At 58.2% G+C, this 25,824-nt stretch overlaps 1 protein-coding gene across 3 annotated transcripts in view; it reads left to right on the top strand.

Annotated features, from left to right (window-relative positions):
- The first annotated feature begins 17,724 nt into the window (after nt 1-17,724).
- The window catches only part of SLC9A5 (solute carrier family 9 member A5), a 35,521-nt gene continuing 27,421 nt past the window's right edge, over nt 17,725-25,824 (top strand). For all 3 annotated transcript variants that reach the window (XM_075940571.1, XM_075940569.1, XM_075940570.1), the window contains exon 1: nt 17,725-17,982. In XM_075940571.1, coding sequence (XP_075796686.1) covers nt 17,826-17,982 — 157 coding nt within the window. In that variant the 5' untranslated portion in view covers nt 17,725-17,825. The remainder of the gene's footprint in view (nt 17,983-25,824) is intronic.

Genomic DNA, 25,824 nt, shown 5'->3' on the forward strand with positions numbered 1-25,824 from the left:
CGGCTCCGCCCCCGACTCCGCCCAGAGCTCCGGGAGGTAGCGGCCGCGCACCGGCTGCCGGGGGCGGGGCACAGGGGTTGGGGAGGAGGGAGTGCAGGGGAGGAGGGGGCACAGTGGGGGGGGTTCAGGGGTTGGGGAGGAGGGGGCACAGTGGGGGGGGGTTCAGGGGTTGGGGAGGAGGGGGCACAGTGGGGGGGGTTCAGGGGTTGGGGAGGAGGGGGCACAGTGGGGAGTGCAGGGGAGGAGGGGCACAGTGGGGGGGGTTCAGGGGTTGGGGAGGAGGGGGCACAGTGGGGGGGGGTTCAGGGGTTGGGGAGGAGGGGGCACAGTGGGGGGGGTTCAGGGGTTGGGGAGGAGGGGGCACAGTGGGGGGGGTTCAGGGGTTGGGGAGGAGGGGGCACAGTGGGGAGTGCAGGGGAGGAGGGGCACAGTGGGGGGGGTTCAGGGGTTGGGGAGGAGGGGGCACAGTGGGGGGGGTTCAGGGGTTGGGGAGGAGGGGGCACAGTGGGGAGTGCAGGGGAGGAGGGGGCACAGTGGGGGGGGTTTAGGGGTTGGGGAGGAGGGGGCACAGTGGGGGGGGTTCAGGGGTTGGGGAGGAGGGGGCACAGTGGGGAGTGCAGGGGAGGAGGGGGCACAGTGGGGGGGGTTCAGGGGTTGGGGAGGAGGGGGCACAGTGGGGGGGGTTCAGGGGTTGGGGAGGAGAGGGCACAGTGGGGAGTGCAGGGAGGAGGGGGCACAGTGGGGGGGGTTCAGGGGTTGGGGAGGAGGGGCACAGTGGGGAGTGCAGGGGAGGAGGGGCACAGTGGGGGGGTCAGGGGTTGGGGAGGAGGGGCACAGTGGAGAGTGCAGGGGAGGAGGGGGCACAGTGGGGGGGTCAGGGGTTGGGGAGGAGGGGCACAGTGGGGAGTGCAGGGGAGGAGGGGCACAGTGGGGGGGTCAGGGGTTGGGGAGGAGGGGCACAGTGGGGGGTTCAGGGGAGGAGGGGCACAGTGGAGAGTGCAGGGGAGGAGGGGGCACAGTGGGGGGGTCAGGGGTTGGGGAGGAGGGGCACAGTGGGGAGTGCAGGGGAGGAGGGGCACAGTGGGGGGGTCAGGGGTTGGGGAGGAGGGGCACAGTGGGGAGTGCAGGGAAGGAGGGGCACAGTGGGGGGGTCAGGGGTTGGGGAGGAGGGGCACAGTGGGGGGTTCAGGGGAGGAGGGGCACAGTGGGGAGTGCAGGGGAGGAGGGGCACAGTGGGGGGGTCAGGGGTTGGGGAGGAGGGGGCACAGTGGGGGGTTCAGGGGAGGAGGGGGCACAGTGGGGGGGTCAGGGGTTGGGGAGGAGGGGGCACAGTGGGGGGGTCAGGGGAGGAGGGGGCACAGTGGGGGGGTCAGGGGTTGGGGAGGAGGGGCACAGTGGGGGGTTCAGGGGAGGAGGGGGCACAGTGGGGGGGTCAGGGGTTGGGGAGGAGGGACACAGTGGGGGGTTCAGGGGTTGGGGAGGAGAGGGCAGGGGAAGAAGGCAAAGGGATGCAGGAGGAAGGTGCTGCGGTTGGAGAGAAGGGGATACACAAACATCACCACAGGTACTAGGAGTGGGAGGGGTGCACAAGCGGGGCCATGTGATGGAGCATCCATGAAACGTGCTGTGCGGCTCTGTGCTATAAGGGACCGCATAGGCGGCTAGTTCAACTGTTGCCTTTCCCAGACCTGCTGGGTGTCCATGCACCACTGGCTCTGCTCCCGTTTCTTAACCCGTGGGCAAGGCTGAGCCCTGTCACCAGCCTGAGGCCTGGCCCTTCCCAGTGTTAGCGGAGAAAGGACACCTAGGATTAAAGCTCTCAGTAAACCCGCTAATCACCATTTGTAACCAAGACTAGAGGGGGTTCAGAGTAGGGATGTAAGCAACTAATTGACTACCTAATAAGCTTAAGCTTATGGGATAGTTGAGTAGTCACTTGACTAGTCGCTTCTCCCCCCTCCCCCCCCCCCCCCCCCCCCGCTTGCTGCCTTTATCAGAGAGAGGCAATAAGGGTGGGGGAGCAGGAGCTGGTGCAGCCAGCTTAAAAGCCGGTTCCCCAGCACCGTCTTCACTGGGGGCAGGGGAGGCAGAGGCATCCCTAGTGCTGTGCCTCACTTTGAAATGTACAAGAGCCAGGGCAGCTCTTGTATATTTCACAGGGCGAGTTACATCAGGATAGGGAGCTCCCTCCCTTATTGACTAATCAAGTAGTCGATGGAAATTTCATTGACTACTTGATAAGTTGATTAATCAAAATTTAACATCCCTAGTACGGAGTTTTGACAGACTCATCCATAGCCAGGGGTTTGCTGTTGACTAGCGGCTCTTGGGAGGCCTGGCTGACTATGGTGCTGACGCACGACCACAGGTCACTTTTCAGGCCAGTCACTTGAATTGGTGTCATCCTGGGGCCTTTGCTGCACACAGAGTTGACCTCTGCCCCTTGGCTGTTGACAAACCTTTCACCCTGACACACTGCATGGTAGCAGCAGGGAGGAAAGGCCTCCTGGAGCCCCCGAGCAATCCAATTCACTCAGCTCCAAAGAACCGGGGGCCCCAGGCTGGAATTCCTGCTCAGGGGTCTGGAAACTCAAGTCTCTTCACAGCTTTTCGCTGTCGTACGGATTTCAAATTACATGTGTCAGTAGCCATCATTTTACGTGCATCGTGCACATACAAACAAGCCTCTTCATTATGTACGTGCCTGAGAACCAGCTATACTGCTCTTACTTTTGACATCAGCACAAGAAATCTCTGCTTACCAAGGCTACCTCTACACTGTGCATTGTTGTGCAATAACATATGCAAATAAGGCACGGGGATGAATATAACTGCGCCTTATTTGCATACCTAATGAGACACCATTTTGCAGCACAGACTTTTGCGCAAGAAGGAGATGTCTACACTGCTCCTTGTGCAAAAAACCCCTCTTGCACAGAGCCATTCTGCCTCTTATTTTCAGGAAGAACGGCTCTGTGCAAGAGGGTGTTTTTTGTGCAAGAAGGAGCAGTGTAGACAGCTTCTTCTTGTGCAAAAGCCTGTGCTGCAAAAATGGCGGCTCCTTAGGTATGCAAATGAGGCACGGTGATATTCATCCCTGTGCCTCATTTGCATATCTTATTGCGCAAGCATGCACAGTGTAGATGTAGCCATGCATATGTTTCTATCCCGTAACTTCTACGGTTGTCTAAAAAGCAAATTGACCATGTTTACACTAAGATATCACCACTGGTGCACAATTGTGATAAATCTTATACAAGTATGTCAATGGAAATGTTATGAGCTGCTACATATTATTATTATCCACACATCACCATTGTATCTGAAGTTGTGAATATTTGTGTGTGTTTGCATCTCAGGTGTGCTGTGTTCCTGGATAACACCAACAAGAAAGAAATGCATTGAAACTAGTCAGCCATGTGGTGATGGCCCAGTAAGGAGAAGGAATGGTGACATTGTCTACCCCATGACTCAGCAACAGCATGTAACAACATGTGATCCAAGATTTCATGTTTGCATGCCAGTAACTTTCCATGCACATGGGCTGAGAATATAAAAGTGGAGACTATGACATCAATTTTTGGCCTCTTTCCTGCTCCAAGTCTCTGTATTATGATTTCTAACAAAGAAGAGCTTAGTACAATGGGTCTGAAGACCCCAATATTTGGGATTAATCAGAGAGACATATTACAAACTGGCAGATTTAATATCACTGCTATTAATCTGATTTATAGACTCAGAAATCAACTAATCTATATGATTAATTTTAACCTCTTAATAATGCTTCCTTTTTATGTATTAACTCTTTAGTTACTGCATCATTTTTGGATAAGATCTAAAGTATATTTTGATGTGGAGCGTGAATCTCGTTCTTTGGAATAGGAAGATCCTAATGCTTGTGATTCTAGATTAAATAATCATTTACCACAGAAGTCTGGTCTGTCTGGACCGTTCATGAGGGCTAGAGGCCTGCAGGAGACTGACTGTGGCTTCTGATGATGGTTAACCATACTGCCATCTTTCTCTGTAAAATGTCAGGTGCACCGATAGTCTCAAAAGGTAGCTTTTGGCTCAGCAATTTTCCTGACTATGATAGCCATTCTATTTTCTAACTCAGTTTCCACTTTATGTAGTAGTATGATAAATATCCTACGACCTGTATGTACGCATTATGGTGCAGCATTGCCTCTTAAGCTTATTGTACTTGCTCTCCTACCGAAAGTCCAATAGCACCAAGCATTCCATCAAGTTCTCATTAGACCCATCCTGGGGTGTTGGTCTGTGGTCTTTTGATCCCATGCAATCTGGGATAAACTGTTTGTAGTGAACTGCTACCTCCAGGGCTAGTCACAGCTGTGTCAGATGATTGCAAATCTAGTCTGAGATGACTATGACCTCAGACCCTGAGTCAATTTTAAATCAATCTTGCCATCAATATTCAAGTTCACTCTCCAGGCAGGATCTGTGTCATCACAAACAATGCAGCACTTTAAAGACTAACAAGATGGTTTATTAGGTGATGAGCTTTCATGGGCCAGACTCACTTCCTCAGATCAAATTGTGGAAGAAAATTGGCACAACTATATATACCAAAAGGATACAATCAAAAAAAGTGAGCACATAAAATTGACAAATCAGATTTTAGAACAGAGGGAGGGTGAGGGAGGAGGTTAGTGTCTATGAGTTCATGATATTAAGGGTGATAATTGGGGAAGCTATCTTTGTAACGGTAAGGTAGTTAGCATCCTTGTTAAGGCCCATTCGTAAAGTGTCAAATTTAAGCATGAATGACAGTTCTGAGGTTTCCCTTTGTAGTCTGGTGTTAAAGTCTCCTTGAAGTAATATACATGTAGAGAGGTTCTTGAGACAATGCCCAGTGCTGTCTTTTGTTTCAACAAGACCAGACTAATACAGCTACATCTCTAGTACTATCACAAACAATAGATTCCAGAAACAGTAACTACTGATTGTCTGCCATATATGTCAACTCCCTGACCCTTTGGTGGGACAAACAGCTGTAAAGTGTTTAATATATTATAGGCATTTATTACAGCATGTGCCTCTGGCAGGTCTTGCCTTATCTCTTGGGATATGACTCTTTCCCACATTTCATGCATGTAGGGTGGAATTTATCCCTCTTACCTTGGATGTTCTCTCCTTGCCTCAGGAGTTTTATGATCATGACTTAGCATTCAGCTGCCTGGTTTCAGTTTTTAGCTAATTTTAGATTTCCCAAGTTTATGAGGTAGCATCAGGTTATCTGTTAACTCAATAACCAGCCCATCTCTGGTATTTTCCTGTTTTGCAGTCCCCAAAAATCAGTGTTCAGCCAATGTTTGCAAAGCTGTTAGAAAGCATTCAGCATTTTCCCCTGCTGCTTGAATTCTTTGGTGAAAACATGCTCTTTGATTAAACCACATTTCTGTGAGGTATAAAGTGTGCCTCACACATAGTCAAAGCCCTTTCAGAGCTGTCTTTGTGCTGTCTTCAGTAAAGTCAAAGGATTGAAAGATATGCTTTGCCTTAGCATATATTAGATACCTGTATCTCTCCAGGCTTGTGAAATTTGTTTGCAGTTCGAAAGCTTGCAAAAAACCGTTTCCCAGTCCAGCCTCCTGTCCATTATGAAGGTTTTACAAAGCTGACATTCTCTGGGGCATTGAGGAGTGGCATGTTGTTGATCCCGCATCCTCTTTCTTCTATCTGCATCTTTGTTGCTATTTTCCATCTGATTTTTGTTCTTGATTCACTTCTGACACCTGTCCTCTACCAGGTGTGGCCTGGCTTCAGAGCATACTTGCTTATACAACCTGTGTTCCAAAACTGCTTTAATGCTCTGGCAGGTGCAGGTAAGTAAAGGCCTGTGTGGCTACAAAATTTGTATCCACAAAAATGAGTCGCAGATATTTTTATCAGCATCCACAGATGCAGATGCCCATGGATAGACAGCAGATAGCCACACATTTGCTAAGTTCTAGATACAAAAAATGAGCTACCGCTATCCCCATCCCGGAATACCCGCGGATTTGCAAGTAAGGTTCATTTAAATAAGATTGTGCCACAAAGTGCCACCTAGTGGCTGAACATTGCCTTACAGTGGCTAGGTCCAATTCTGCGTGCACAGAGCTCCAGGTGAAACAAGTGATGAGCAGCTCTCGCAAGCAGTGCAGTCAAGGAACACAGAAGGGGGCTGTGGAAATAGACGGCTAGAGAATCAGGTTCTATGAGAAGGGGATATGGTTGGTGGGACTAAGGAAAGCCAACAAACCAGTGTGGCCTTCTGGAAGGATGCCTGGAGTTCTGGCTCCAAAAGGGAAAAGACGGGCCCGCCAGTCGGAAGGCGGGGGGGGGGGGGGGTAGCCCAGGGGCATCAGTGATTTAAAAGGGCCCCACAGAGCCCCATCCGCCACTACTGACAGGGCTAAGGCAGGCTTCCGGCCCACCCTCCCTCCCTGCTGCTCCTTGAAACAGCCGACATCTTCCCCTAGCCACACAGAGGAGACTTTGCATACTCCCTTGTCCCCAGGTCTCGATTGGCCTGGTGGGGGGATCTGGCCGTGGACATGGTCTTGCCCACCCCGTCCTAAAGTATGATTGCAGCCTTCCCCAGCAGCCTCTTCTGCCTCCAGTAGCCTGGTCTTATGACCTCCCACCCAGCTCATTCCACTCCACCTGGCTCCATCCCTGATGAGCCCCCAGGTTCCTCTGGCACAGCGGCAGATATAGGGCAGAGCGAGTGGGGCCGGCTGCCCAGACCCCGCGCTTCAATAGGCCCCGCGCCAGCGCCGGAGTTTTTAGATGACATCACATCTCTCACCCACTTCCCTGGGGAGCCAGCCTCCCGCCACGTTTGTGCTAGGTTAAGAGCGAAGCTGAAGTGCAGACACAGCCCCCGGGGTCAGCTGCCTCTTTCTCTCTCACAGCCTCAGGCTCCCCTCCCAGGTTGCCAGTTCAACTCGCAGGAGAGCGCAAGGGGAGCAAGGAATCTCCTGTGGAGCGTGAGAGAACACATCACCTGCCCATGTGTGGCTCATCACAGCTACCCCGGGGCGGATGGCTGCTGGGATCTAGAACCATATCCCCCCTTACACACACACATGATCAGGCCACCTGAAGACACCCGAATGCAGGGCCATCACCCCTCCCCAGTTCGCTCTGTTGCGCCGCCACTGCCCTGCGCGCCGCGCCTTTCAGAGAGTGGCAGCGCTGGAGGGGGTGTTGCGATTTAGCTCATCACCGTGGCCCGGAGGGCGAGGGGCCAAGGAGCAGCAACGCGCCTATTTTTAAGCAGCCGAAAGCTCCCCAAAGCGCCCATCCCGGCGGTTTTGGGTTACCCAGGTTATAAACACGAGACACTGCCGAGGGGGGAGGGAGCCCCAGGACATGGGGGACGGGAGGGCGGCCAGTGGCACTTACTGCAGCGTCTGTGCTCAGCCCTCAGAGCCCCAGCAGCAGGCAGCCGGCAGCCAAGCGGCTGCAGCCACGCGGCGCTGCCATAGCCCGGCCAGGGCTGAGTGTGGAGCGAGCCCCCCTTGTGGCCCTTTTCCCCTCTGCTCCGCCGGGCAAACTTCTCCCAACTTCACTTCTCCCGGCCCTATTTTGCCCCCAAAAAAGGCAGGCGGGCGGGATCCCTCCGCCGCACTCTAACCTCGCCGGGCTAATGGGCAACCTGGAGAGAGGCCTGTCCTGGGGCAGGCCTGCTGAGAGCCCCTGGCAGGTTAGCTTTGCTCTAGCAAGGGTTCCCTTCCCGGCTCCAGGGGGATGCTTGTCCAAGCCTGCCTAGGATCACAAGATATGAGGGTCAAAACGGCAGCCTGGCTACTCTGGTTCAACCACAATTACAATATAATTCAATGAAAATTTGTAATTATTCATGCAGAATTTTGTTTAAGAATAAATTACAATAGAATTAAAATAAAAATTATCCAACTCAATTAAGTTTCTATCAAATTTATCCAATTCACGTTTAGTATGAAAATTGCCTTCAATCTGCGCATTTTTTCTATTTTGTCTCCAAAGGGGGGCCCCGCAAAATTGTGCTGCCCTGCCCACAAAACTCTCATCCGCCCCTGCTCTGGCATGTGGCCTGTCAGGTTAATTAGCCCCCTCCCCCTTTCTGACCCATCCCAGCATCTCCGAGCCATTTCTCTGTAACCTGACAGGCAAAGGGGGAAGTGTGCTGCAGCGCAGGGAGAAGGCTGGCTCCACCACACAGGTGAACCAGGTGATCACTTAGGGTGCCAGGCTTTAAGGGGTCCCAAAAACCCAGCCAATAGAAGTGTGTGTGGGGGGGGAGCTTGCAGGCAAACGCTCCCCTGCACTGCCATTTCCCCAGCCAGTGTGGGGGAGAGAGGGAACCACAGTGCACAGATCCTCTTCCTTTCCCTGCCAGGCAGAGCCGGCCCTGCAGGGGCTCTGGTGATGGCTTCCCCCAAATGAATGAATGCTGGGGGGGGGGGGGGGGAGGGAGGAGGGGTGTGTGTTCCAAAGTCCTAGTTGGCTAGAGTGCCAAATAGGGATGTTGACATGGTGTCTCCGTGTACATGGTTAACCAATAACCTGTATGGGTCCTTCACATCCCTTGCGAGTTGCAATTCCAATTGCGCTTTCGCCTTCCTGATAACTCTCCTGAATTCTCGAGCTGTACATTTATACCTCTCCCTAGTCATCTGTCCAAGTTTCCACTCTTTGTAAGCTCCCTTTTTGTGCTTAAGTTCACCAAGGATTTCCCTGGTAAGCCAATCCGGTCTCCTACCATATTTGCTTCTTTTGCTACGCTTTGGAATGGTTTCTTTCTGTGCCTTCAACTGAGCTTCTTTAAAATATTGCCAGCTCTCCTGGGCTCCTTTCCCCTTCATGTTAGCATCCCAGGGGATTCTGCCCATCAGGTCTCTGAGGGTATGTCTACACTACAGCGCTAATTCGAACTAACGTCCGTTAGTTCGAACTAGCGGAGCACTAGCGTAGCGCCTATCAAAGTTAATTCGAACTAACGTCCATTAGTTCGAATTAACTTTGTAGTGTAGACATACCCTGAGAGAGTCAAAGTCTGCTTTTCTGAAGTTCAAGGTGTATATTTTACTACTCTCTTTTCTTCCTTTTGTCAGGATCCTGAAATCTACCATCTCATGATCACGGCTACCTCTACTTCCCCTATTAGCTCCTCCCTGTTTGTGAGCAGCAGGTCAAGCTGCGCAGGCCTCTGGTCAGATCCTGCAGCATTTGTACCAAGAAATTATCCCCAACATTCTCCAAAAACTTCCTGGATTGTCTGTGTACTGCTGTATTGGTCTCCCAACAGATGTCAGGGTGATTAAAGTCCCCCACGAGAACCAGGGCCTGCGATCTGGAAACTTCTCTCAGTTGTCCGAAGAAAGCCTCATCTACCTGATTCGGCAGCCTGTACCAGACACCAACCACACCATCACTGTTGTTGCTTACACCGCTAAACTTGACACAGACTCTCAACAGGCTTTTCTCCCTCTATATACTGGAGTTCTGAGCAATCATAGTGCTCTTACATACAGCGCAACTCCTCCTTTTCTCCCCCGCCTGTGACTGACTGGGCCAGGTCTGGGCACAGCTGAGGGTGTCCACTCGGGGCAAATTGCTCAAACTCAGGACTCCTTACAGCTCCTGACTAGAGACCTTCCCAACTAGGCCACAAACCAGTCACACCGAGTGCTTCTACTGCCAGCCTGGCCAACCAGAAGCCTCACGAACAAACCCCTCTGACACCCCAGCTCTCTCCGTGCCCCAAACAGCCCTGGGCCTGCCCACAGGTGAGGGGTTTTAGAACCCAATCTCACCTACCCTGAACGAGTTCTGTCCGGTCCCAAGAAACCAGCTACAGATCCCAATCAATTTACACTCTGGATCTTACCCACAAATCACGCTGGGCCAATCTTTCAGAATCTAACATCTAAAGGTTTATTACTAAAAGACAGAAAAGCATGAGTGTAAGGTTGTTAAAGTATCCTACGTTACATGCATCGAGTCTCCCAGTTCTCGATGCAAGCTTGCAGCAGAGATGTTATAACTGCTGGCTTAAAAGTCTTTGGTGTACATCCTATGTCAGGACGGGTCCACAGTTCTTTCCGGCTCGTTGATCCCTGCAAGGCTGCCTCTGGGATAAAGAGCTGAGCTGAGCACCAAGATGGAGTCGGCCACATGGCATATTTATATCCCTTCCTGGCTTCTTCCAAGCTGGAGAGAGTCACATGGTCAGTGGCCAGGCACCTAGATTCCTTCCCAGGTGGGTCTCTGGTATTTAAGAGACCTATTGTTCCTGGTGGCTTGCTAATTAGCATGTCCATAGGCTGAGCTTTTCTCGCCCATTGCTCAACCCCAGATAGACACTTCCAGTCTCCAGACAGAGCACATCTTCCTAACTCCACACACACACATCATACAGGTATATGAAGAGCATTGTGGTGGATTTATGGGCACGAGCTCGTGCTCTCCATATGGAGGGTGGGGCCCTGGAAGCCCACTGCCTTTAAACCCTGCGGTGTGGCGGATTTATGGGAACGAGCTCCCACCCCACGCCCATGGGGGAGGGGCCCAGTGAGCCCACCATCCTACATGTTTCAGGGTCTTACGGGGTCCTTGAGCCCCTAAAGCGTGGGCCCTTCCCCGGGGTCCAGGCTAACCCAGTGGCCAACCACTGAGTAGGCTGCCACTCCGTATGTTGCTAATATGATGGGTGAGACTATCATGGGGCATAGGATGGGGGATTAGGGTGAACTGGGCCTGCCCTCTTCACCGGTTCTCAGCCTGGGGCCCTAAGGGATCAGGGAGTGCAACCCTTACCTGGCTGACAGGGTTCCTCCCTCAAGCACGCCAGCCCATGGGCGTCAAAAGCACTCTGCCCTGGGCTGCTTCCTATCCCCCTCCTGTATGACAGCTCCTCCAGATGGGCCCACAGGACTTACCGCTCCATCGTCTCCTCCAGTTCCTGCCTCCCTGCTCCAGTCCTCCCGGGGACTCTCCCGGCTGTTCCACCTGCGTGGGGTAAGGTGTTCCCCCCAGGCTGCCCGGCAACTCCTCCCGTGCAAGCTGCCTCGCCGCTTCCTCCCCCGGGCCTTTTCACCTGGCCCACCAAGGGGCATCGCGGTGCGCTGCCCTGCCCCCTCAGCATCCCCACGCTCTGGGACACTGTGCCTAAGAGCTGAAGCTCCTTCCCTAGTGTGACGTAGTGGGGGGTAACTTGCTAACTCACTGGCTGCTGTCTGTAGCACCACCCAGCAGGGCAGGGGGTGAGTCATTATGCAAAGAGGGTCTCTCAACCTGTCCGACCAGCTATCCCCCAGGGAGAGAAACAAAGGAAGGTGGATGCCGCCCCTGGCTGGGGGACAGGGCTGGAAGAGAGTTAGTTTCTGTCTGGGAGCATGGAGGAAGCAGCCTCAGCAACAGGCTAGGGGGTTTAGCAGCTGAGACCCCCCCATATCAAGGGGGGCTGAGGCATCCTAGGCCTGCCCTGGAACCAGATGACATCTGTGCTGTGCTGTATCCTGGAGAGGCAATAAACTCCCTCTGTTCTACTGGCTGGTGGAGTCTGTTCGTGCCATTTCAGGGGTGCAGGAGGTGGGGGAACCCCAACGCATCGTCTCACCTAGATGCTGCCGTCAGCTGCCAGAGGCACAGCGCTGGTAGTCGACAGCCGACCTTCCCCAGCTCTGCTTTGCCCCGCCCCCTTTCCGGCTGGACTGCTGGTCCTCTACCGGGCTCTGCGCCGGCCTTGACAGGCCCAGCATGCTGGCTGCGGCTCTCTGGCGCAGTGCTGCCCGGCCCCCGTGCTGGGTGAGTGGGAGAGGTCCCACCAGGTGTAGTGCGGGCCCTGGCAGGCCCGTCACAAGCATATACAGAATCAGTAGACAGTGGGCTTTTGTTTGACACCTCACATGGCCCCCTTTGGACCAACTTTTGGGGTAAAAACTCCCCCATGGACACAGCAGTGACCTGGCTGCGCCCCTTAAAATCCAGTAACTGACACCGCCTGTTCTTCTTGAGCAGTTTATACCCTTCCATGACAGCGCTCCAGTCATGCGAGTCATCCCACCAAGTCTCTGTTATCCCAATCAAATCGTAGTTCTTGGACTGGGCCAGGTGTGACGGCGCGTTGGGGGTCCCCCGTCTCCTGCACCCCGAAATGGCACAAACAGACTGCACCAGCCGGTGGAATAGAGGAAGTTTATTGCCTCTCCAGGATACAGCACAGCACAGATGTAATCTGGTCCCAGAGCTGGGCTAGGATGCCTCAGGCCCCCTTGAGATGGGGGGAGACTGGGCCCCTAAACTCCAGCCCCTTTCCCTAGGCTGTCTCCTCCATGCTCCCAGACAGCCACTAAACTCACTCACGCAGCATTCCACCTTCCTTTGTTCCTCTCCATGGGGGGTGTCTGGCCATACTGGTTTGCATAGTGACTCATCCTGTTTTGCTGGGTCGTGGTACCCACGGCAGCCAGTGGGGGTTACCCCAGAGCCAGCAGCATAGAAACCAGCCAGGTACCCCCACTACGTCACACCAGGACCTCTAATTCTTCTTCTTTGTTGCCCAGACTTCTCTCATTAAACACCTTAGATAACCAGTTGATCACCCTACCCTCTGCATTCGAATCAGAGGTCCACCTTTGCAGCTCATTCCTCTTTGCATTTCTTCCCGGTATCCGACTTCCCCACTCCCCGCAGGGTTTTGGTCACTGTCCCCCAACAAACCTAGTTTAAAGCCCTCCTCACTAGGTTTGCAAGCCTGCCTGTGAAGATGCTCCTTCTTCTCTTGGTTGGGTGGATCCCATCTCTTCCTAACAATCCTTGTGCCCGGAACAAAGTCCCATGGTCAAAGAAACCAAAGCCCTCTCTGCGACACCACCTGCGCAACCACACATTTACTTCCTCAATTCGACGATCCCTGCCCAGTCCTTTCCCTTCCACAGGGAGGATGGATGAGAACACCACTTGCGCTCTGAAATCTTGGATCCTTCTTCCCAACTCTACGTAATCCGCTCAAGGTCATTCTTGGCCGTATCGTTAGTTCCCACATGGAGAAGCAGGAAGGGGTAGTGAGCCGAAGGTTTGATCAATTTTGTAAGCTTCTCAGTCACATCCTGAATTTGAGCTCCTGGTAAGCAGCACACCTCTCGAGATTCCAGGTCCAGACAGCAGATGGATGGCTTAGTCCCTGAGTTATCTCTGGCCCCTCAGGTGGATTCACAGATAATCCCCTCTCAGGCACATAGACAGACTCACAAGAGACAGGGTCAGAGGCATCTTCACTCCCTGTGCAGCTCTCTAGATGGCTGTAAACATCCACACCATCATTAGGCACCAGAGTTAACACTCCCTCATTCTCTCCTTGTGCCCGGGCTAAGGTGTCTCCCTGCTCCCACAGAGTTGCTCCCGCCCCTTCCAGCAACACTGCAGCGTCAGGCACAATATCAGGGTCACCACTGTCTGGTCTCTGGGGTTCTGGTAAAACACTGACTGACTCTACCTGAGTCACCTCATCCCTCTCCCCAGCAGACACAAACCTTGGGCCACCCCCTTCCTGGGCCTTAGCCATATCTAGACCCAACTCTGGGACAACAACACTGCTCTCAGCCTTCACAGGCTGTGGGGCACCTTCCTTAGACAAAGGAAGAAACTCTTCCCCACACACAGACAGGCAATCAGAGACAGTTTCTCCCTTGTCCCCACACCCCTGGCTAATTTCAGGCATACAGCTAGCCACTGGGACAGCTTCCTTCCCTTCCCCATAGCTACTTCCACCAGCCATATTGCCAGCTTGCACACACTGTGCTTCTTCACACAAATCACTTTCAGCTTGTGCAGGTTCAATTCCACAAACCTCACCAGCCACCAACTCCTCAACTAAAACTCCGCTCTGGCCAGCCACTCCAGACTGCCCCAGAGAAACACTTCCCTGATTTCTGGGCTCTTCCTGCCCCGGTTCTGATTCCAGCCTCACCTCTGAGGCATCAGATGGGCCCTCACCCACAGGCTCACATGTAGAGACACTTTCCCCTTGGTTACAGGGAGACTGACCAGCTCCAGGAAACTTTCCATACCCACATGCACCCCCTTCCCAAACCTCCCTGTTAGCTACAGGTAACACAAAAGGTTTGCATTCACACATGCTTTGGGGTTGGGTCATCACATCAGCTGGGCAATATACGTCTGCCATATCATAAGCATACCGCATACCCACAGAGTTATACATTGAACCTTCAGGAGAATACAGTCTCTCTTGTTCTTTTAGTCTCTTAAGCTGGAGGTCAAGTCTAGCATGTTCATCCTTGGCTAGGGCCATCTTCTTTGCATGCTCTACCTCTTCCCTCCGCTGTCTCTCAGCATATTCTGCCTTTTTCTCCTCAAGTTCCCGATCCATCTCCTTCTGTCTCTTAGCAATTTCTTCATCTGCCTTCTGCCTTCTTTCAGCAGCTTCCTTGGCTCGCTTCTGATCCCTTTCATCCACATCTCTGGTTAGTAACAACACTACCAGATCTAGTTTAGAGGCCCTTTTCCTAAAGGCAATGCCTCTCCCCAAGCACAAATCCTTCAGAGCACTTTTGCCCAGACTCTCATATAATCCCGGGATCATCGCAGCGGCTCTTTAACCAACCAAACTCTCAACACCAAAAATCAAATTTAGACAGCGTGGGATCCTGATCCCAAAGCTCAGTTGACCAAGATCTGTGGATCCTGCCAACTACGCCACTGTGACAGACCGGGCCGTGTCTGGGCACAGCTGAGGGCGTCCGCTCAGGGCGAATTGCTCAAATCCGGGGCTCCTTACAGCCCCCCTGACTGGTGACCTCTCCAAACAGGCCACAAACCAGTCCCACAGAGCGCTTCAGCAACCTGCCTGAAGCCTCCCGAGCAAAACCCCTCCGACACCCCAGCAATATCCGTGCCCCAGATGGCCCCGGGCCTCATACACAGGTGGGGGGTCCTAGCACCCAATCCCACCTACCCCGAACAAGTTCTGTCCGGTTCCAAGAAACCAGCCACAGATCCCTGGTCAATTTACCCTCTGGACCTTACCCACAAATCACGCTGGGCCAATCCTTTAGAATATATATCTAAAGGGTTATTATTACAATAAAGAAAAGCATGAGAGTAAGGTTATTAAAGTACAGTACGTTACATGCACCGAATCTCCCAGTTCTTGATGCAGGCTCTAGCAGAGGTGTTGCAGCTGCTGGTTTAAAAGTTCTTATTGCACATCCTAAGATCAGGATGGGTTCACAGGTCTTCCGGGCTCTTCGATCCCTGCAATGCTGCCTCTGGGATGAAGTGCTGAGCTGAGAACAAAATGGCATCGACCACATGGCCTCTTTATACCTCCTTCCTGGCCTCTTCTTGTATGCAGCCGGTCACCTGGTCAGAGGCCAATCTCTATGTTCCCTGCTGGCTGCTCTCAGATGACAAACCCCGTTCTTTGGGTGTGTCCATAGCCCATTGAGAGTCATTGTTCCACAGGGCTTCGCTACTCAGCCTGTCCATAGCCATGCTTAACCACATTCAGAGAAATATTCAGCTTCCACACAGATTACAGATTCCTACCTACACACACAGACATTATATACTCACATAAATAGCGTACATAAGATCAACAAACGATAAGCTCCCATTCAATACCCCACATGGCTCCCTTTTATACCAATTTCTGGGGCCAACACCCCCACCTAGGGGTGCAGCAGCGATCTGGCTGCTTCCCTCCAATTTGGTAATGTGACAAGCATCCTCGGGGACACTACTCGACGAAGAAGAGAGAGTTACTCACCTTGTGCAGTAACGTCTGTTCTTCGAGATGTGTGTTCCCGTGGGTGCTCCACGACCCACCCTCCTCCCTGCTTCGGCGCTTCTGTTTATCTCTTTCAGATGCTTCCGGTTGGGAGGAAACTGACGAGCTGGCCCGTGCTCAGCTGTAACGGCGCGAGGCAACAGGAGCGCATGCGCAGGCCGGCAGGGCTACTGCTGTGGAAGTTTCTCCGTTTTGCGGCGCCGGGATGGACCCAGCACCTCGAGTGGAGCACCCACGGGGACACACATCTCGAAGAACAGACCTTACTGCACAGGGTGAGTAACTCTCTCTTCATCTCCGCCTCCCTCCCTTTGTCTCTCCCCTAGGGGAAGAGCCTTGTTATCTGGTCAGGCTGGTCCTAGTGTCTGGGCCAATCCACATGTGGTGAGTCAGTGGGAATCACACATCACCGTGCGGGGGACACCGGCTTACAAAGCAGACAGCCCCCCTCTATGTCACACCCCTTCTGGGGTGAGTGGTCGCAGTGCAGTGATGAGTGGTCTGCACATATTTAAATGACCCAGTGTAAATGGGGGGGGGGGGGTCTCCCAATATTTTCTTTTTCAGAACTGGTCCATGGGACTGTGATGGCAGGAGCCACCGTGGCAGAGAAGCATCACGCCACATGCTGGCAACAGAGCTCTTCTGTCCAGCCTCTTGCCATTGCTCGGGTGTGAGGCAGGCAGCAATGCAATAAGTGGACCAATAGATCCAAATCCCTCCTTGCCCTGGGGAAAGCAGCAGCCTGGGCCTACGTGCAAGGGCAGGCTGCAGGAACGGTGGTGCTTTGTGAAGACGAGGCTGCCCATCCAGCGGTGGGGCATGCCAGTGCCCCTGCGCCAGGTCCACTGCCTTGCGCCGGGAGGCAGCAGCTTCTATTCAGTCCCTGCTGCACCCTCTGTTCAGGGGAATGCATTGGGCTGGATCAGGGAACTAAGAGAAGTGGGGAGGGGGCTTCGGGGCAGGTGGGAGGTTGGGGGGCTTAAGGGGTGGGTGGGGGTGGGGGGCTAGAAGGGCAAGTGGGAGCTGGGGGGGTTGAGGAGCAGGTGGGAGATGGAGGAGGTCGAAGGGCAGAGGTGGGGTTGAGGAGCAGGTGATGGGTGGGGGCTGAGGAGTAGATGGGCAGGTGAGGGCTGGGGGTTTGATGGGCAGGTTGGGAGCTGGGGGGCAGGTAGGAAGGTAAAGGGGCAGGTTGGGAGCTGGGGGGCAGGTAGGGTGGTAAAGGGGCAGGTTGGGAGCTGGGGGGGCAGGTAGGGGGTAAAGGGGCAGGTTGGGAGCTGAGGGGCAGGTAGGGGGTAAAGGGGCAGGTTGGGAGCTGGGGGGCAGGTAGGAAGGTAAAGGGGCAGGTTGGGAGCTGGGGGGCAGGTAGGAAGGTAAAGGGGCAGGTTGGGAGGTAAAGGGGCAGGTTGGGAGCTGGGGGGGCAGGTAGGAAGGTAAAGGGGCAGGTTGGGAGCTGGGGGGCAGGTAGGAAGGTAAAGGGGCAGGTTGGGAGCTGGGGGGCAGGTAGGAAGGTAAAGGGGCAGGTTGGGAGCTGGGGGGGCAGGTAGGGAGGTAAAGGGGCAGGTTGGGAGCTGGGGAGCAGGTAGGGTGGTAAAGGGGCAGGTTGGGAGCTGGGGGGGCAGGTAGGAAGGTAAAGGGGCAGGTTGGGAGCTGGGGGGGCAGGTTGGGAGCTGGGGGGGCAGGTAGGGGGTAAAGGGGCAGGTTGGGAGCTGGGGGGCAGGTAGGGGGTAAAGGGGCAGGTTGGGAGCTGGGGGGGCAGGTAGGGAGGTAAAGGGGCAGGTTGGGAGCTGGGGGGGCAGGTAGGGAGGTAAAGGGGCAGGTGGGGGTTGAGGGGAGGGTTGGAAGCTCGAGGGGCAGGTGGGACTAGAGGGGACGGGGCAAGTGGGGGGATGAGGACAGGTGGGGGGCTGGGGGGCGGGGGTTCCTACCCCACGTGCCCGTGACGTCCCCTCCCGCTAGCGGCTCCGGCAGCCGGGGAGCTGCAGCCCGGAGCGGAGCCGGGAGCCGGGCGCCGGGCGCGATGCAGTCCCCGACGGGCCCCGCGCCGGCCGCTGCCCCCGGGACCCCGCCGGCGCCAGAGGCTGCCCCGGGCGCGCTGCTGCGCTGGCAGTGGCGGGAGGTGCAGGCGCCCTGCCTGGTGGCGGCCTGGCTCCTCGTGGCCGGCCTGGCCAAGATCGGTGAGTCCCGCCCGCGCCCCCAGCTCGTGCGGGGCTCGGGGCTCTCGGGGGCTGCCGGCCCGGCATGGGGCTGGGGGGGGCTCGAGGGAGGGGGCTGCCGGCCCGGCATGGGGCTGGGGGGGGCTCGAGGGAGGGGGCTGCCGGCCCGGCATGGGGCTGGGGGGGGCTCGAGGGAGGGGGCTGCCGGCCCGGCATGGGGCTGGGGGGGGCTCGAGGGAGGGGGCTGCCGGCCCGGCATGGGGCTGGGGGGGGCTCGAGGGAGGGGGCTGCCGGCCCGGCATGGGGCTGGGGGGGGCTCGAGGGAGGGGGCTGCCGGCCCGGCATGGGGCTGGGGAGGGCTCGAGGGAGGGGGCTGCCGGCCCGGCATGGGGCTGGGGAGGGCTCGAGGGAGGGGGCTGCCGGCCCGGCATGGGGCTGGGGGGGGCTCGAGGGAGGGGGCTGCCGGCCCGGCATGGGGCTGGGGGGGGCTCGAGGGAGGGGGCTGCCGGCCCGGCATGGGGCTGGGGGGGGCTCGAGGGAGGGGGCTGCCGGCCCGGCATGGGGCTGGGGGGGGCTCGAGGGAGGGGGCTGCCGGCCCGGCATGGGGCTGGGGGGGGCTCGAGGGAGGGGGCTGCCGGCCCGGCATGGGGCTGGGGGGGGCTCGAGGGAGGGGGCTGCCGGCCCGGCATGGGGCTGGGGGGGGGCTCGAGGGAGGGGGCTGCCGGCCCGGCATGGGGCTGGGGGGGGCTCGAGGGAGGGGGCTGCCGGCCCGGCATGGGGCTGGGGGGGGCTCGAGGGAGGGGGCTGCCGGCCCGGCATGGGGCTGGGGGGGGCTCGAGGGAGGGGGCTGCCGGCCCGGCATGGGGCTGGGGGGGGCTCGAGGGAGGGGGCTGCCGGCCCGGCATGGGGCTGGGGAGGGCTCGAGGGAGGGGGCTGCCGGCCCGGCATGGGGCTGGGGAGGGCTCGAGGGAGGGGGCTGCCGGCCCGGCATGGGGCTGGGGGGGGCTCGAGGGAGGGGGCTGCCGGCCCGGCATGGGGCTGGGGGGGGCTCGAGGGAGGGGGCTGCCGGCCCGGCATGGGGCTGGGGGGGGCTCGAGGGAGGGGGCTGCCGGCCCGGCATGGGGCTGGGGGGGGCTCGAGGGAGGGGGCTGCCGGCCCGGCATGGGGCTGGGGGGGGCTCGAGGGAGGGGGCTGCCGGCCCGGCATGGGGCTGGGGGGGGCTCGAGGGAGGGGGCTGCCGGCCCGGCATGGGGCTGGGGAGGGCTCGAGGGAGGGGGCTGCCGGCCCGGCATGGGGCTGGGGAGGGCTCGAGGGAGGGGGCTGCCGGCCCGGCATGGGGCTGGGGGGGGCTCGAGGGAGGGGGCTGCCGGCCCGGCATGGGGCTGGGGGGGGCTCGAGGGAGGGGGCTGCCGGCCCGGCATGGGGCTGGGGGGGGCTCGAGGGAGGGGGCTGCCGGCCCGGCATGGGGCTGGGGAGGGCTCGAGGGAGGGGGCTGCCGGCCCGGCATGGGGCTGGGGAGGGCTCGAGGGAGGGGGCTGCCGGCCCGGCATTGGGCTGGGGAGGGCTCGAGGGAGGGGGCTGCCAGCCGGTCTCTGGGGGTGGAGGCTTCCAGCCAGGCATGGGTTCTGGGGAGGACTAGGGATTGGGGGGGGGGAGCTGCCAGCCAGGCATGGGTTCTGGGAAGGACTAGGGGCTGGGGGGGGGGGGAGCTGCCAGCCAGGCATGGGTTCTGGGGAGGACTAGGGGCTGGGGGGGGGGGAGCTGCCAGCCAGGCATGGGTTCTGGGGAGGACTAGGGGCTGGGGGGGGGGGGAGCTGCCAGCCAGGCATGGGTTCTGGGGAGGACTAGGGATTGGGGGGGGGGAGCTGCCAGCCAGGCATGGGTTCTGGGGAGGACTAGGGATTGGGGGGGGGGAGCTGCCAGCCAGGCATGGGTTCTGGGGAGGACTAGGGATGGGGGGGGGGGAGCTGCCAGCCAGGCATGGGTTCTGGGAAGGACTAGGGGCTGGGGGGGGGGGGGAGCTGCCAGCCAGGCATGGGTTCTGGGGAGGACTAGGGGCTGGGGGGGGGGGGAGCTGCCAGCCAGGCATGGGTTCTGGGGAGGACTAGGGGCTGGGGGGGGGGGGAGCTGCCAGCCAGGCATGGGTTCTGGGGAGGACTAGGGGCTGCCAGCCAGGCAAGGGGTCTGGGAGGGGAGCTGCCAGCCCATCACACAGCAGGCTGGGGGGCTGCTAGCCAGGCATGGGGACTGGAGAAGCTGGTGGGGGCTTCCAGGCCGTTACAGGGGAAGCCCCCCCCCCCCACTGTTTTCTCCTGCACCGTGGGGCGAGGGGCTGGAAAGGAGCTGGGAACAACCCTCGCAACACCCGGGTACAGGCCATTCCCTCTCCCCGGCCCAGCCTGCGCTCAGGCTGCCCGCTGGTCAGGCCAGGACTGTGCCTTCCCCATGGGCAGCGCCAAACGTCCGGTAATCTCCAGCCATGCCAGCCGTAGGCCCGAAGGGGCAGCCAGTGTCATGAGCAGAGCCCTGCGCCACTACAGAATCAGTCTCCACAGCCTCCCCGCCTGCACGCACGCTCCGGGGACCCCGCTGGGCTGCCATGCTGAGGGGCAGGACCCACCTCTGCGGGCAGGGCGAGGGAGCGGCTTAGGAGAGCTCAGAGGCAGGGACTAAAAGGACGTGTGGCTGGTCTCCGGCTCTCCTGGTCACCCTTTCTCCCCAGCCTGCACCCCATAGCCCAGTGAGTCGAAAGGCTCCCAATTAAAGCTGTTACAGTTTTACTCACTTCCCACCTGTGGAACTCATGGCCACAAGATGCCACTGCAGCCAAGGCTATCCCGGGGACAGTGAAGGCAGACACTTACCTGTGGAGCTTGGCTCGGTGGGAAGGCGAGAGCCCCACAAAATGGATCCATCAGTAGGAAGGTTTTGATTTTGTCACAGGGTGTTTTCCAATGGAGAGGCTTTCCAGCAGCTGCCAGGGGAGGGGGGATAGGGCGAGGAAGAGGATCCCTGCGGCTATGTGCTGCACAGGATGGCGGAGGGGGACAGGAGGGTGGCCAGGGAGACAGAGGCCACGGGAGGCCAGGCAAGAGGCGAGCCAGGCGTGGGGAAACGCTCCCCACACTGGCTGAGGAGGAGGAACCAGGGACTCTAACCCTTGGGGATGGCCAGGGAGGGGTAAGTGCTGGTCAGACAGCCCTGGGGCTCCCAGACCATGAGGAAGGTGGCGGTTTTGTTTTTGCGCTACTGAGAAAACAACACTAGATTCTGTTCTCTGCACGCTGGGGGAGCCCCGATCCACCCGTGGCCGGCAGGGCACAATGGCGCTTCGCCGGGGGAAAGCTCGTTAGGCTGTCGCTTTCCCAAAGGCACAGCCGCCGTCCAGGTGTGCCAGGTAGATGGTGCCAGGGGTCCCTTGTGTAAAATGGATGGCTTAGGTGGGATTGTTCTGCTGCGTGCGGGAGGGCTAGAGTCGAAATGCCGCGCCTGGTGAGTCAGGCAAAACAGCCCAGTGGTAACCAGTGTTCCCTCAAATAGTTTCGATTCATGTGCAGAATAAATGTTGTCAGACGCACTGAGGCAGGTGTGGATGTGCACCACCAGTAGAAACCCATGCTGCCGGCTGTGGGCGCTCTGCTAATCAGCTGGGCAGCATTGGATTCTCCTGGGTGGCCACCCAAGCGTTTGGCATCTGGGGAACACTGGCTGTAACTCTCCCAAGACTCGGGCTCTGCTTCTGGTCCAGCGCCTTTGCTCCAAGGTCTCCCCGATCCTTGGCTAAGGGCTAGGACCCCGCAAGACTGGGGTGACCTCTGGCAAGCTGGAGAGTTCTTTTATTCTTTGCCCGTGTGTGCTCTATAATGCTTTCTCCTCTAGCTTGCTGAGAACTTGGGACCGCTGGCTAGACGCTGCTCGTAGTGCTCGGAGGGACCTGGACGCCTGTTTGGGGTATCGCAGTGTAATGCAGGGAGCTGGGCAGGTTTAAAACCCCGGCGGGTTTCTGCCCAAGAGAGGGGGCAGCTGAGGGCTGGACAGCTACAGCGGCTGCCCTCGAGGGACCCCGGTGTGGGGAGTACAGACCCAGCTGCCCTGAAACTGACACCGGGCGCCACTGAGTTTCCTCTGCCCCATCCTGTGGCCTGTTTCCAGGTGCCTGAGTGGAATAAAGCAGAGAAGCTAGACAGTGCCTCTGGGTAGGAGCAGCTTATGCTCCCTGTTGGAGGCAGCTGCCTCTGGAGGGGGGTGGGTGCTCTCATCAGTGCGGAGCGAGGGGGGTCTTAGCTCTGCAAGCAGAGGGGCCAGAAGGGCCACACTGGAGTCACGACTGGCCCTCCCCCCAGCAGCTGACGCTGTCTTGCCCTGCGGAATCGGGGCTCTGCTCGCCAGGCAGAGACCTGGAGCCCTCGGCTGCCTGCCTGTCCAGCACGTGTCGGGGTTACACCTGTGAAGGAGGGGCCATGCACGAGTAGTGTGAGCAAACAGCCAGCGAGGTCTGCTCTTCCCGGGGGGGGGGGGGGGGGGGGGAGCAGGGCTAACAGAAGGAGTTGTGGAGCCCTCCCGGTTGATGGTCAGTGGATAGTAGACACCTGTCAGGAATGAGCTAGACAGTGATTGGTCCTGCCGCGAGGGCAGGGGACGGGACTTGATGACCTCGCGAGGTCCCTTCCAGGTCCCTCAAGGCAGCTACCCAAGGGTATGTCTACACTACCACCCTACTTCGAACTAGGGTGGTAATGTAGGCAACCGGAGTTGCAAATGAAGCCTGGGATTTGAATTTCCCGGGCTTCATTTGCATGTTGCCGGGCGCCGCCATTTTTAAATGTCTGCTAGTGCGGACTCCGTGCCCCGCGGCTACATGCGGCACGAACTAGGTGGTTCGGATTAGCCTTCCTATTCCGAACTACTGGTACTCCTCGTCGAACTAGGGTGGTAGTGTAGACATACCCCAAGGGTTTAATGTCCCCCAGGGCTGGTGGACTCTCCCTCTCCAGTTTCCAAAAGTTCCCAACCCAAACCGCTGCGCAGGCCCCCGTGAGAGGTAGCTGGAGTGAGGCTGGCGGGGAGAGGTCTTCTCCCCACACGTAGCTATTGCAGGGGTAGCCCAGGGCGCCCACGCGGATCTCTGCTCCCCCAGCGGCAGGTCCCTTCCACACGCACCAGAATACACTGAAAGGCGTCTCGTGTCTTGTTACTCCTCGGTCTCCTTGCTTGGGACCACATGGACGTTTCTGAGGCCCATTCGGGTACCAGCAGAATTTCTCATTGCCATTCATGTGGGATGCTTACGATTGTCCAGGTAGGAGGATGGCCCTAAATCTGCGAGAATCAGGGCCAGCCTTGTCAGGACAACCCAGCCTTGTGTCCAGGGAAGAATTTGCACCCTGGTCTGACGGTTCGTTGGCGGGTTGCACCCTGGTCTGACGGTTCGTTGGCGGGTTGCACCCTGGTCTGACGGTTCGCTGGAGGATTGCACCCTGGTCTGACGGTTTGTTGGCGGGTTGCACCCTGGTCTGACGGTTCGTTGGCGGGTTGCACCCTGGTCCGACGGTTCACTGGCGGGTTGCACCCTGGTCCGACGGTTCACTGGCGGGTTGCACCCTGGTCCGACGGTTCGCTGGAGGGTTGCACCCTGGTCCGACGGTTTGCTGGAGGGTTGCACCCTGGTCCAACGGTTCGCTGGAGGGTTGCACCCTGGTCCGACGGTTCGCTGGAGGGTTGCACCCTGGTCCGACGGTTCGCTGGAGGATTGCACTCTGGTCTGACGGTTCGTTGGCGGGTTGCACCCTGGTCTGATGGTTTGTTGGTGGGTTGCACCCTGGTCTGACAGTTCGTTGGCGGGTTGCACCCTGGTCCGACGGTTCGTTGGCGGGTTGCACCCTGGTCCGATGGTTTGTTGGCGGGTTGCACCCTGGTCTGACGGTTTGTTGGCGGGTTGCACCCTGGTCCGACGGTTTGTTGGCGGGTTGCACCCTGGTCCGACGGTTCGCTGGAGGGTTGCACCCTGGTCTGACGGTTCGTTGGCGGGTTGCACCCTGGTCTGACGGTTCGTTGGTGGGTTGCACCCTGGTCCGATGGTTTGTTGGCGGGTTGCACCCTGGTCTGACGGTTTGTTGGCGGGTTGCACCCTGGTCCGACGGTTTGTTGGCGGGTTGCACCCTGGTCCGACGGTTCGCTGGAGGGTTGCACCCTGGTCTGACGGTTCGTTGGCGGGTTGCACCCTGGTCTGACGGTTCGTTGGCGGGTTGCACCCTGGTCTGACGGTTCGTTGGTGGGTTGCACCCTGGTCCGATGGTTTGTTGGTGGGTTGCACCCTGGTCTGACAGTTCGTTGGTGGGTTGCACCCTGGTCCGATGGTTCGTTGGTGGGTTGCATCCTGGTCCAATGGTTCGTTGGCAGGTTACTGTGTATTTCCCAGGAGTGATTCTTTCCGGGCAAGGCTGCACCGTTGCCACGCCAACGTTTGGGTTAGGTGGTTGTTTACTATTTCCTCAGAGTGGGGGCTTTTCAGAGATTTTTCAAGGTCCTCCTTTTGTAACTAGCTGTGTCTCCGAGCAGCGTTTGCCTCAGCGCTCTCATGGCAACGGCCCGTATTTTTGGGATGCTGTCTGTGGTGCTGAGGCGATGAAGTTAATTCCTGGGTGGCCACGTTGCAGTTGCTGTGGGAACCTGACTTCTCACATTCCTGCTTTGTGTGTGTAAAATTAGCGCTCCCGGCCCGCTTCCTGCGCCATGGCTGCCGAGGCGTTTGCCTGGCTGCCGTGGGTTGTGTGGGTGGCGGGGTTTTGGTGGAAGGAGCATCCAAGTACACGGCGTGTGTTAAGGCCACATGCCTGAGGCGTTCCTGACTCATTCCCCCTGCTTAGGCACTCTTTGGGCCTGGCTTGTGTGACCGTGGGCTCCAGAGGCGGGGGAGAGCCTCGCTTGGCGGCTGGTTGGGTGTGCTCCGTGGCTGGTGCGTGGGCCACGCTGGAGGCGTGTAGCAGTGTGTGCCCCTCTCAGGAGGCTGGCTAGGGCGTTCCCTCGGCATCCGACGGCAGCGGGCAGTCCGGGAGCAGAGCCAGGCCATTGCTGGGTTTGGGCCACGGCCATCAGGGGGCTCTGGCCTGGGCCTGGGGAAGTGAGGGAGGGGAGAAGGCAGAGGAGGGGCTCAGGAGTGGAAGAAAAGCAGCAGAGATGGAGGGGGAACAGCCGGCAAGGAGGTGGGCAGGAGAAATGGGCAAAAGGGGCGACAAAGCCGGTGGGGCGTCCAGGGGAGGGTGCTGCAGCCCCCAAGGTGAGTGGACGGCTGTGCTCCCTTCCTGGGTGCTCTTCGCCAGCCTTGGCGCGGGAGAACAAGCGTGGGAGCCAGCGCCTCGCGCGTGTGTCCAGACCACGCTGCTTCCGTGCCGCCGGGTCCCTCCCGGCCACGCTGAGCGCGTGTCCCCACCCCCGGGCCTCACCGGGGCAGCGGCCGGTTGCTGCTAATGGCTAATCTGGGCCCCCAGAAAGATCTCCACTTGTTTCGGGAGCCACAGGGCCGCTGGGGTGTCCTAGCTGGGCAGTGTGTCCAGGCCGTGGGGCCGCTGGGGTGTTCTAGCTGGGGCGTGTCCAGGCCACGGGGCCGCTGGGGTGTCCTAGCTGGGGCGTGTCCAGGCCACGGGGCCGCTGGGGTGTCCTAGCTGGGCCGTGTGTCCAGGCCGTGGGGCCGCTGGGGTGTCCTAGCTGGGCAGTGTGTCCAGGCCATGGGCCCACTGGGGTGTCCTAGCTGGGGCGTGTCCAGGCCACGGGCCCGCTGGGGTGTCCTAGCTGGGGCGTGTCCAGGCCACGGGGCCGCTGGGGTGTCCTAGCTGGGCCGTGTGTCCAGGCCGTGGGGCCGCTGGG

This window comes from Pelodiscus sinensis, chromosome 12 (assembly GCF_049634645.1).
Source record: "Pelodiscus sinensis isolate JC-2024 chromosome 12, ASM4963464v1, whole genome shotgun sequence".
Taxonomy (NCBI): Eukaryota; Metazoa; Chordata; order Testudines; family Trionychidae; genus Pelodiscus; species Pelodiscus sinensis.